We start from the raw sequence: 13,203 nt of genomic DNA on the forward strand, positions 1-13,203 counted from the left end.
TGTGCAAATATCAGAGAACGACGAACAAGTTTTCTGTCCCAAGAGTTTTACTGCTTCCTTTAAGTAAAAGAATATATACTCCTCTGCTTTACCATCTGCAATTCAAACATTGGTCAAAGCCTGAAAGGTTGAAGCTTTCAACAGAGAAATACTTAGAAGGCCAATACAACCTATCCAAATCTTATTTTGAAAGGACTCCAGCTATGAGAAGCATGGGATGTCTATAGCCTCTAATGACTTACTGAGATACTTGCAACGTTAGCCATGGAAAAATGACCTTGTCTAACATAAATAGCTGGAAGAAAAAATTCTAGTTGATCCCATGTGAAAGAAAATAGAAGACAAGTAGTATTTCATCACTAAGGGAAAGGCTCTTTATGTCTGAAATTAGCAGTGTGCTTATTTTCTACGGTAATGGCTTTTTTAGAATTTGGTCTTTGGTAGTAAGATTTACTCTTGTTTGTTTCCTAGTGAATATGATCAGTACCTGACATTGTGTTAGCCTGCTTGTTCAGTAGTTTTCCTGAGCATACATTAAAATGCTTTCTTTTAATAGGGCCTGATCATTAAAAGATCTATACTTTTTACACTTCTCTTTACTGTAATTAGTAGTGTAATTCATTTCACTTCAGTGAAATTAAATTAAGTTAATGGAAAAATCTTTGTAGGCTTTCCTTAATAGAATTTTTTCCTTTTTGTGGATTATTCTAGCAGAATTTAGTGGGGACAAGAACTAAGTGCTTTAAAAGTTAATAAAAAGGTTTCCATAGAAATTATCCACTACACCAGCAGAATTTAAGAGTTTTATAACCTTCCATTTATTCTTTTATTTATTTCATTTGACTGTTCTTAATAGAGATTTTTTTTCTGTACTGCAGGGCCATGTTTTCACTTCCAATTGCATATTGTATATATCAGATTCTACAAGGTTTTCCCAAAGAGACTGTAGATAAGTGTCAATACTCATCAAAGAAGAGACTGAACCACTTGCATTGCTCTTGCTGTAAGAGCCTCTGCATGAGGCACGACAGGTCTCTCTTCTAGCAGCATTGCTTGTAGAAGTTGTCTTCTTGGCATGCAGTGATGGGTGGTGGATTTCAGGAGGCATGGTCAGACCTTCACTTTTCTGGACTTACCAACACTGGAGATGGTCTGCTCGAGTCTTGGGTTACAGTGATGCCAAGGCTGGGACTGCTGGGAGGGAGAATCACAGGGCCGAGTCCCTTGGCCACAGCTCTGGGATTCTCTCACTGGAGCTATTGCTCGTGTATAGAAAGAGGCAGTAAGATGAGACCTGGCCATAGTGTGAGAAGATGCTGAGCAGGCCACAACTGCAGAGATTTGGAGACTCCCAGCACCTTGTGTTCTCCTCCTCCCTGTCCACCCAAGTCCTCATGATCAGCACCTCATCATTCAGCACCTCTCAGTCCCCAGCACTGGAGCTCTGAATGGTGCTGCCAGCACACTGGTCCTCCAAACACTCCGTCACCCTACATGGGCACAGCCACACTCTTCAGTGGTGTAGGTAACAGCGTCTGCCATCTTACCCCAACTAAACCACTTCACTGCAGCCACCCAGGATCCTAATGCTCCTCTGTTAAGTGTTCCTCAGTCCTGGTACACAATAGGAATCTGTCTCATGGACTGGTTCTCTTTAGACATGGAAGAAAATTTATATATACAGGAAAAGAAAGTCTTTCCTCTCTCTTTTCTTCCTTATGTTTACTCAGCGCTGGGTACTCTCTGAGAGTTTCAGATAAGGCAAGTTGCTTTACTTCTGGATGGGTTTCTCTGCCTGTCCATGTTGGACATGAGCATGGTGTTAGTCTTACCTCTTTTGAAGGGCTCTTTAGCACAGAAATGCTGGACATGGAGGCACTGGAAATACTAACCTGAAGCTTGCACCTGTCTAGTGAGAATACAGAGCATATTTTCTTATTTTAAAATAAAAAAGAGGAGTTTCACCTCACAGGGAGTAGAGGGTGGTGGAAAGAAGGAGGGTGTTTAAGTGCCAGGTGACAATGTCTATCACACTGCTCAGTGATGAAGCTAAGAAGACAAAAATAGACAAAGTGACCTCATGGCTTTTGGCAGCAATGCCCATGAGACAAAAGAGAGGCTTTAAAAGGCTTGTGGAGCTGATAGCAAAGGTCCTGGACACCTCAGAGTTTTGGTTCTGCTCCAGCAGTGAGCTGCTCTGCTGCTCTCTCATTGCCTCTCTCTCTGTTTATGGGGAGTTGTGAATTAAATGGGCTTTGTGACATGCCCAGCTCTCCAGGTCTGGACTCTGCCTTCTCAAGCTTGGATCAGCCTTATGCAGGTACGGATATCTTGCTTTCTCCTTTTCTTTTCTTTTCTTTTCTTTTCTTTTCTTTTCTTTTCTTTTCTTTTCTTTTCTTTTCTTTTCTTTTCTTTTCTTTTCTTTTCTTTTCTTTTCTTTTCTTTTCTTTTCTTTTCTTTTCTTTTCTTTTCTTTTCTTTTCTTTTCTTTTTTTTCTTTTTTCTTTCTCCTTTCCTTTCCTTTCCTTTCCTTTCCTTTCCTTTCCTTTCCTTTCCTTTCCTTTCCTTTCCTTTCCTTTCCTTTCCTTTCCTTTCCTTTCCTTTCCTTTCCTTTCCTTTCCTTTCCTTTTTTTCTTTTTCCCTTCCCTTCCCTTCCCTTCCCTTCCCTTTTTTCTTTTCTCTTCTTTTTCCTCTCCTCTCCTCTCCTCTCCTCTCCTCTCCTCTCCTCTCCTCTCCTCTCCTCTCCTCTCCTCTCCTCTCCCTCTCCCCCTTCCCTTCCCTTCCCTTCCCTTCCCTTCCCTTCCCTTCCCTTCCCTTCCCTTCCCTTCCCTTCCCTTCCCTTCCCTTCCCTTCCCTTCCCTTCCCTTCCCATTTTATTTCCCTTTCTTTTCCTCTTTTTCTTCTCCTCTCCTTCCCCTATTCTAATTACACTTTTGCTCTGTACGTTCAGAAAGACATCTCAGGAAGATTTCTTTCTCTTTTTTTCTTAAACTGTTGAGGGAGATTTTAGCTTGAATAGCATGATAATTTTTCTGTTGGGAGGACTGGTATAATTAGTTATGTACTTTAGCCTTTGATGAGGAGGAAAGTTGGAAGAAGAGAAGAGGGAGGCAAGTAGCAGGTCCCAGAGGGCCTTACTTGCCAGCTGCTTCAGAGCCCAGGGCAGCTCAGTGCAACTTCCTAGAGAAGCTGCACATGGATGCTAATGCAAAGCCAGGACCAAGAGCTGGTGGAGGCACAGCCAAGACTGTCTACTGTTATATTTTCTGTGACAGTATTTGCTAGTCTGGATTTTAGAGTTGAGTGCTTTCTTGGTACTCTGCTGGCAGAAGGGGCTGCACAGACACTGGATGGTGTAGCTCCCTTGCTGTTAGCTCCTGATGCCAGAAATCCTACTGTGAGTTCTCTCAGGGTCCAGACTTTACATATGCTGCGCTTCGCTAAGTAGTGCTGCTTTTCCTCCTTTTACATTTAGAAGCAAAATACGAGCCAGATGAGGTGTAGTAGCTTGTAGAAAGGATGGTTGTAGCAAGAAAGAAATTTCTTTTATTTCATCCATTGTGAACAACTGCCAGAGACACATGTGTGCAGATTTGTAAGTGGAGTGGACAAACCTTCAGGGATTGTAGCTTGTTTCCATAATGGAGAGCACGTCTTTGAGGGCAAGTATATGACTGCCCTGAAGAGCGCTAAGTCTCCAAAAAAGCTTGGACACTATTTCAGTCTTGGTTCAGCAAGGCAGAGTCATTCTGTGAGGAAAGTTTTGCAGAGAGCCTTCACTTTGCAAGTGCAAGTACAAATAGTGAGTCATCTTTTCAGCACTGATTTTGCTGTTTCCAGTTTTCTGGATGAAAAGGGGAGGAACAGACTCTGCATCCACATGAGGTGACATGAAACTGCAGAAGTCCCCTTGCTGAAATCCCAAATCATCAGCATGTGCTGAATGGAATGGCTGCAAACTTTCAGAAGAGCCTTTCCTTGTATTTATCTTAAGCTTCCTACAAGGATGACTGCTCTGCAATTCTACACCTTATTTTCAGCATGGGATGAGAGAGAGAAGCTCCTTCTACTGTGGTTACACTGGTGCAGTATGGAATGATGTCACCTTCCACAATTGTGCGGCCTAGCCAGGTTTTGGGGGACATCTGCAGCCCTCAGGAAAACTACTATCTTTCTTAGCTAAGCTCCCTGTCCCTCACAGCAGATAACTTCGCCACATTAGGAGGTCCCCATTGAAGGAATACTCTGTGTTAAAATGCTCAGAGGTGAGATTCTGAGAGGGTTGAGCAGCTTTCATCCTCTCTTGAGTAACACTGTCCTCCAGCACTGCCTGCAGCCATCCTTCTCCCTCTCCCTCTCCCTCTCCCTCTCCATCTCCCTCTCCCCTTCCTTTCAGCAGGGCATAATTTTGTACCTCTTTCCTGAGAATGTCAGATGCTACACAGGTTTTTGACAAATTATTGGATGCAGACAGTGGATGGATTTTCATCTATACTGTCATGCTGGGAAAAAGATAATGGGAGTAAGGAAAAGGATGAAATGAAAGGAAATCAGAAATTAGTCTATGGTTTAGGTATGAGAGGTCTTTTCTGTGCAAGGTTAGTGCTGATTTTTGTCACTTGAACACTAATTCGAGGCATGTCCTTACTTTCCTTACAGCAGCCAGGTTTAGTTTTACTATTGATTCTTGTTCACCCCCTGCTTTCCCTGCACATAAGGCAGAGAATATAACGTTCTTCTGTGGGGCTTTACATGCTGCTGGGCTGGCAGAGCAGGTGGAAAACAGTTATCCCACACTTTCATGCCAGTGTCCCAACAGGTGTTTGCTTTTCCAAGCAAGCCTGTCTGAGTGGATTCCTTCTGGCCTGGCTTGTCAGTTGTGGCAGTCTGGGATTCTTGCTCAGGAGCAAACACTTTTCTTCCTTGCTGGGCAGGAGGCACAGAGCAGGGGCTAGAGCAAGGCTGAAAACAAGCCTCCTGCAGTTGCAGGGCTGCTGCAGAAAGCAGCAAACAGCCCTACACGCAGTGCTGCTGCAAGACACTCTGCCTCTGTAGCTGGCACTGCAGGGTCCAGGGCAGCAGCAGCCTGGCTGTGCCTGCAGAGCACCTCTCCCATTGCACACATGCATGGCTGCTAACGGTAGCAGTGGCTGCTTCCCAGACTCTCAGGGGCAGAATGATTACTTGGTCCTGAAAATCCTCCATATGGTAGGAGGAAGGTATATAGAAAGCAGAGCTCCACCTTCAGGGTGATAAAGTGGTACAAATTCCCTGGAGCAAGGGCATGCACTGTAAAAAAGCTGTGAGATATAGCCTGAGACTCTGCCACATGCTGCAGAAATAGGAAATTCCAGCTTTAACCAGGCAACAAAGACCAGCTGTCACAGTGAGGGGAGTTCCCTTCCCACACCTGTGTGGACTTCTGCTGTGTCTGCAGGGAAAGAGAAAACTGCACCTGGGTTTCTATCAGCAGCTCCTAGAGACACTATCAGCAAAGGTGGGAAAGAAAAAGAAGGGCGGGGGTGACAGTGTGTTTCCTCATACAGTCACTAGAATGCCTACAGCCATGCCACTGCCCATCTTTGCCCACCCAGCCTTTTGCTGAGCTCTGAGCTTGCCTCTTTTTGTTTCTTGCAGAGCTCCACCGCCACGAAAGCATCCAAGAGAAGAACGTGAAAGAAGCTAAAACAAAGTGCAGAACCATTGCATCCTTGCTGACAGACGCACCCAACCCCCACTCCAAGGGGGTGCTGATGTTCAAGAAGCGCAGGCAGAGGGCTAAGAAGTATACATTGGTAAGCTTTGGCAGTGTTGACGAAGACCGCTCCTACGAGGAGGAAGACGGAGTTTTTCCAACTAGTGAGTCTGAATTTGATGAGGAAGGTTTCTCTGATGCCCGAAGCCTAACTAATCACTCAGACTGGGACAACACTTACCTGGACATTGAAAAGTCCAGGTTTGACTCTGAACACAAGGAAGAGAAGCAAAAAGGTTTGAGCGAGGCCTCAGGTAAAGGAGCACGATTATTTGAGCAGCAGAGGGAACGGGCTGGGAAGTACACAGTTGAGAAAGTCCAGGCGCAGAAGAGCCCCCAGCTTGTCCCATCTGCCCAGCCACAGCAGGGCACGGTGAACGGAGATATGCCTGTGCCACAGAAGACAGAGAGCATGCCGCTCAGCATCCACCTGGAAGGCATACAAGTGCCCAGCAAACAGCCAGCAGCTAACCTCACCACTCAGCTCCTGGCTCCCCCCAGTCCCACTTTCTTCCTGCCTCCCCCAAGCACCCCTGACCCCTTCTCTTCAAGCACAACTAGCATGTTCAACCGGTCTGCACGGCCCTTTACTCCTGGCTTTTCTGGCCAACGCCCAGCAACATCCTCTGTCGTCTTCAGGCCATCTACACCCAAAAAACCTAGTGAAAGCTTGGGTGGGCAAAGCACGGTGGTTCCCCCTTTCTCACCTCCGGCTCCAGGAACACCTGCCAATGCACCAGTGCCAACACACCGCAGTCCAGTTAGCTCCTCCACATCTCTGTATATTCCTGCACCAGGAAGGCCAACATCACCACTGGAGTCACAACCAAGCGCGGGGGGATGCGCTCCAGAGAATAAGCCTTCTGCCAACACTGCCCGGACATCCACCACCTCTATCTTTCTGTCAGCTCCCTCAAAGCCAGGAGGTGAGGTGGCCTCCACAGCTTCCCAGACACGAGTCTCTGGAACAGCCTCTTCTTCTTTGTATATTAGTCCAGCACCATCACAGCCCACCATAAGCAGTTCCCCTGTGCCAAAGCAGCCATCTTCTGCCATCTCACCGGCAATGCCACGACCTCCTTCTGAGCCCTTAACCTCCAGAGAGCAGAGGATTGCTGTGCCAGCTCCCCGCACAGGCATCCTTCAGGAGGCTCGCCGGCGGGGCAACAAGAAACCCATGTTCAGTAAGATTGAGGAGAAGAAGAATTCACCCAACCCTGAGCTCCTGTCTCTGGTGCAGAACCTGGATGAGAAGCCGAAAGGTGACCACCCTGGGGCTGGCTTTGAGTCTGGGCCTGAAGAGGACTTTCTCAGCCTGGGTGCTGAGGCCTGCAACTTCATGCAGTCCTCTGGCCGCAAGTTCAAGACCCCACCTCCAGTGGCTCCTAAGCCTCAGCAGCAAGATGGTGGACTGGTAAATGGGGCCCATGACATGCCTCAGCTTAAAGGCAAAGGGGCAGAGCTCTTTGCCAAACGCCAGAGCCGCATGGACAAATATGTGGTGGAGACAACACCAAAGCCAGAGTCCAAGCCCAGGACCCCCTCTCCTTCCCCTTCCCTGCCCTCATCCTGGAAATATTCACCCAACATCCGGGCTCCCCCTCCAATTGCATACAACCCAATGCATTCCCCTTTCTATCCCCTGGCAGCCAGCAAATCTCAGGCTAGTAAAGCAGAGAGCAAAGTGAAAAAGGCGCCTGGCCAGAAATCGGGGATTAAGGTAATTGATATAATGCGCCACCAGCCTTATCAGTTAAAGTCAGCCATGTTCTGTTTTGAGGATCCCCCAGGCCCCAGCACTCAGGGGTCCCCCGGTCAGCCAGCCCCACAGGCTAGGTCATCCTTCACAGCAGCCAAGCAGGTCCCCGTGAAAACAGCCAAGACCCAGGAGATTCGTCGCTTCTCCACTCCAGCTCCCATGCCAGCCTCCAGCAGCCTGGCACCTACCGTGCTTGCGCCCCGCTCGGCCACCACATTGGATGAGCCAGTGTGGAGAACAGAAATGGCATCTTCTGCCCCCAGCACACCAGCCCCCTTCCAGGTGGAGCTCAGCCAGTCCCCTAAGACATACGAGAGCTCCCCAGAATCTGGTCAGGCAGGCCAGGGGCTTTCCCCAAACCCAGCCTCAGCCTCTCGGTTTCAGGTGGCCAGGCCCAAATTCTCAGCAGCAAGAACGGGGATGCAGGCCAATGTGTGGAGGCCAAGCTTTGGCCACCACTGAGGCAGGCACCCCTCCCATCCCATCTGTGGCCCCGCAGAGGTAGTGCTCGTTTTGTCTTTCATGTCAGCTCAGTACACTGGAATGAGTGACACAAAATGAAGAAAAGAGAAAAAAAAAATTAACTTCCCTTCTGCACCACCCTCTCCCCCAGCCTCCCCTTGGTCTCAGATGGGCAGCTTCAGCGCAAGGACTACTGGCTGTGGCTACAGCAGGAGCAAGAATGTGGAGAGGGCACATGTGTGGTACACAGAGAATGGGAACTTGCACGCAGCAGCAAAACCCACCTCTGAAGGGGGTCAATGGCAGCGGTTGTCTCACATAAGGACATATAGGTGGTAGTGGTTCTCCTTTCCCAAGGGCTTTGGAGTCACCCCTGAATGAAGGGAGATTGTGGGGCAAGAGTTTTCCAGGAAGAAAAGGGTCAGAGGTGGGATTACAGTACCGAAGCCCTAGCTTCCCCATTAGACTGCTTTTCTCTGACCCTGTCAGTCTGTACACCTGCACACACCTACACTCACGTGCACCCTGCAGGGAGTGAAAGTAGAACTGGGGCTTCACCTTGGACACTTCTCCCAGACCCTCCTTCGGAGGGGCAGGGGAAAGGAGGTGAGAGAGAAGAGTGAGTAGGGGTGTTTGTGCATGCACGTGTGGGCAGTGTGCCCTGTGCAGGAGGGTGGCCACGTGTGCCTGTTCCTCCAGTCACCAGGGCTGGAGGTAAAAGGGACAGTCATCCTAGATGGTGCTACACATGGCTATCATCAGGTCTGGGAGCAGTTTGATGGGGCTATCAGAAGCTGGAGGAACCACAGAAAGAAGTGTCAATTTTTGAGGATACATGAAGTCAAAGCTAAACTCAGGCAGTGGCTGTTTGGCACAAGGAAGGTCCCGCAGCATTAGTCCCACTGGAACAGAATACAGATGCTGTAAGTACAAAGGAGGATTGAGTGGGAGAAGGTACTATTGACTCTAAGAGAAAACAGAATAGAATATGCATTTGCACACCATCTTTTTATTTAGTTTAGGACAGAGTGTAACTAGATTGGCAATGGGTCATGACATAAAACTTGCTGAAAACTCTATGGTGAGCTGGAAAACAGAGTCCCTTTACAGACATTCTCAGTAGGGAAGTGGAGGAGAGGGAAACAGAAAGTCACCACTAGAATTTAATACTAAATGATTTAAGTATCCCTGAAGTCTATTTGGTAAGAACTGAAGTGCTCTGAGAGACTCGGAGGATCTGCACTCTCACACACACATTGGAGAGGTCAGTTTGCTGGTGATGCTGGAGAAACAGCACTGGTTATTCCTCTAATGTCCCAGGCTAGCCTCAGACTTAATCCTTACACTAAAGGCATACAAGAAGAAAGCATTCCCTTTCCCAAGAAAAAAATCTAGGATATTAGTAGGGACTGTGTGTGTGTGTGTGTGTGTGTGTGTGTGTGTGTGTGTGCGCGTGTGCCATTTGTGCTCTGGTTTGCACATACCTGTACCATTTACTTTCTGCCTGTGCTCCCCCTTTTGCAGCAGCCACTTTTACAGTGTGACCTCACAAGTACACCAAGAAAGAATTGCTCCTGAAGCACAGCTCCCAAACACAGCGATGCTCCAGCTGCAGGGAAGGGACTTGCCATCTCTTCCTGGGAAGGGGTTGCCCAGCCTTTTACTAGATCCTCAGGAATGAGTATTGGAGGCAGGGTGAGGGTGTCATAGCCCTGCTTGAGAAATGTCATTAGACTTGCTCCTCTCCAAGCAGAAGCTGTCCTCTGACTGGACTGCATACAAACTTCGGGTGTACAAGACCGTAGGTTCTGGGAAGAAAAAAAGGAATGCAAATGGGGCTGATGCCAGGTCTGTAAGCAGTGCAGCTCATGTGGTTTCACATAAGTCCAAGCCAACCTTCCTCCGTGCAGCTGGAGCTTACGATGTGTAGCTCCTTTCATGAAAGCTGGGGACTCCGCTTTTTCTTGGGGGCTCTAAAGTGCTTCTCTGTCAGTACCTGGAAATTCTGCATGTGTGCTCTCCCATGAAGAAAAAGAGGGCTAGCTAGCAGCTCTAGTCTCAGACAAGCTTGAGAGGGAAAGAATGAGGAAAAAAGGAAAATAATACACAATCCTGCCTTTGAATCCTTCACAGTCTGGCTGGCCTTGTTCTTCAGGCCTGCGTTTGCAGTGCACAGTCTTGGGGGCCCTGAAACATAGGATGAGCATGTGTGGGAGGGAGGAGGACGGCACTTCCACCTCACTTGGCAGACTGTGGGCCATGGGAGAGAATGGAGAGAAAACCTTTGGGAATGCCTTGAGTTAAATGAGCAAAGGGGTGGTTGAGCCAGACGAGGTGCTGCCCTGGTTGTATGACATAGGAGCAGCCAACCTAAACTGATGATGGGATGGTATGTGTTCCTGCCCAAGAGCGGAGGTCTTAAGACAAGCCATCACTGCAGAGTTAATTCAGATCACCAGAATGCACTTAGTTCTGGTGAAGGGAAGCAGCCAGGCTACAAAACCTAACTTGGAGGATTGCTTCTCACTCATTGTGCTGCAATGCACTGCCAGCATTCCTGGAAAAAAACCCCTGTGTGCTGCTGTAGCAAGCTGAATCTCTGTGGTTCTTCCCAAACATGGGAGGAGGAGTCTTCTGTTTTTCTAGGAAAGCTAAAGAGTAAGAAGGAACTAAAGGACTACCAGAGCTCCAAAAACTTTGTCTCTAGTCTCCTTGTGGAGTGCTGTTTGTCACTGGCTAGTGGTTTTAGCCACTCGCCTTAGACAGACAAGCTAGCCCAGGTTGAAAGCATCACTGAAGTCAGGTGTAGAAAGGGGCTGTGTGGATCAGAGAAAGGGTACTCAAGATAATTCTGCAGTAAATAAATAACCTCAGAAAGTCTGAATCTTACTCCATTGTCCCCTTTCCTCAGGCCCTTAAAGGAAGTGCTGTCAGGGCCTGAGTGTCTCGGGAAATTAGTTTTGCCACTGGAAAAAACCACAAGTCTGGCCTTAGCACGTAAGGGACATTGCATGTGGTTAGTATTTCAGTGGTCCCACTCTAGATTTCTGGGAGACTCTGATGCAGGCCAAGGACTGATGACCAAACACTGTTGAATGTTAGATGTCAGGACTCAAGTTAGTGGAATAACTGCATTTGGCCCACAATTTCTGATTATGTAATGGGCAGGAGATGAAAAATTTTAGGTCTGACTGGAGAATAAATTTTAAACATTAGAGCAAGGAAAAGAACCAGGAGGCTGGGGACCCTGCATTTCACTTCTAACATCCTTGGTTCAAAGCTATGTTTAGAAGCGAAGCCAAAGTAGTTTGATGGATCTCAGCCCCTCCCAATCTCTTCTGGGTCCTGTGCTGACAAAGAACTTGCTCTGCAGAAGCAGCAGACCTACAGTGCTTGTGGCTTGTCCCAAATAAGGCCTGTGGCTGCAAGTAGCATGAGATGAGAAATAATACTGAGATGCCTCAGATAAGCTATAAGGAAGAAACCTGCACTACCGCTGGCTTCAAGCAACTCTGCTAGTGTCTGCTCATGAAACTATTGTGGCTGACCTGTTAGAAAGGTCACAGGTGAGGTTATGTGGAATAATTTTGAACCACATAAGCTTGTCTTGAGCCTCTCCGAATTTCTAATTCCTCAGCTGTTGAACAAGCACAGACATAAACAGTTGTTTGACAAGTTTTAGCTCCCAACTGCTAAGTTCTAAGCTGCAGAGGTAGGCCAAACCCCAGTGTCTCCTTGTTAAGCATGTGAAAATGTCTGCATGGGCTCTGATTTAAAACTGCCTATCATCCCTCTTCTCCAGCATGATGCAGGTTGCACATTGTGTCTTGGGAAGTTCTGGGGGTTTATCTTTTCTTCAGAAGTATCAGTCTGTTCCCTCTGAATATATGGGAACACTTGCCAGAGATAACCTCAAGATCCTGCAGCAGCTGAGAGGAAGAATCTTGGAAGAGACTGGTGTGGTGAGGAATCACTGATTGCCAGATATGAGCACAGTGCAAGCCAAGATTGTCCCGTGGAAAGACTATGCTCCCTTTTGGCTACAATATCCAGCATCCCCTACCAGATCCTCTTTCTTAGAAGAGACTCATCAGTGCTCTGAAAATGGGAGCCCAGCAGCAGTGCTCTGTGTGGTGGAAGATGTGACCCCAAAAGAAGAACAGAGTTAGCATCTTTGTTTATGGAAATACTTTTTTTCCCTTTTCTGTTTTGTCTTTTTTTTTTTTTCTCTCCCAATTTACAGTCACTTTCTATTTGTTTGTGCAGAAGAATAAACTTGTGATATGCACTTTACATAAGGCATTTTGTCACCTTCTTTGCTTGGCACCCAGAAGGAACTGCTATGCGTACAGCACATGCAGTTAGCACTACCAACAAACTAAGGCACAGAGAATATGTGTCCAAAAAAGGATGGGATATCTCAGCAATAAAAATACCTAAGTTGGACTTAAAACCCCTATATGTTAAAGAGGCCTAATGCAAGCAGAAACTTAAGTGAGATCCAAAACTCTGGTACTACAGGCTATAAAACACTCAATTACTGACAGGGTGAAGAAATTTATGGGCCAGCCCCAGCTGGCCTGCCCCAGCCTTGCCCCTCAGCCTGCTCTAACCTAAATCCAACCCTCTGCTTGTCAACCTGGTATCAACTGAAGTTTGCCAGCTCTGGTAAATCCAAATAAAAACTCACGTTGAATGATTCAACTTATTATTGATATTAACCAAGAGATCAGAAAACCGAATTAGTCAGAAAAGCAAGTATATCCCATTGTATCCTCAGGCTCCTAGCCTAATCCTAACTCTAACCCTAACCCAATTCATGTTAAATTCTCAATTTCTGGGTCCTGAGAGGTTTATTATCCTCAGTTTAGGACAAGCATTAGCAGGTTGCCTTTCCCAGACACATCACTCACAGACAGCAATTCCTGAGCACTGCAGGAGATGCTGGGATCAGCTGTAGGATTAGACTGCAGACTCTCGACACCTGTCCAGGTATCATTTTGTGGATGTTTTTCAGATTAATTACAAGCAGGGGTCCCTTATGCAGTGGTCTGGAGGTAGGTCTGGAGACTGTCCAGCATATTTCTGATTGATTTGCAGACAGGAAACACACAAAGGGGCAGCGATGTTTGCTGATGCCAAACCTGAGCTTCTATCCAGCTAGAAGCACAGCTCCCAAATAAGTCTACAGAGACATAGGCTGCAGATTAGGACTGCATCTTGTTTTG

General features: G+C 47.2%; 1 protein-coding gene across 1 annotated transcript in view; it reads left to right on the top strand.

Annotated features, from left to right (window-relative positions):
• SYNPO2L (synaptopodin 2 like) overlaps positions 1–12,267 on the top strand; it is a 39,579-nt gene extending 27,312 nt beyond the window's left edge. Inside the window, exon 4 of the mRNA XM_082053747.1 lies at positions 5,637–12,267. Within this exon, the coding sequence (XP_081909873.1) occupies positions 5,637–7,975 (2,339 nt within the window). The 3' untranslated portion in view covers positions 7,976–12,267. The remainder of the gene's footprint in view (positions 1–5,636) is intronic.
• Positions 12,268–13,203: the final 936 nt, after the last annotated feature.

This window comes from Streptopelia decaocto (genome assembly GCF_964273445.1).
Source record: "Streptopelia decaocto genome assembly, chromosome: 5".
Lineage (NCBI taxonomy): Eukaryota > Metazoa > Chordata > Aves > Columbiformes > Columbidae > Streptopelia > Streptopelia decaocto.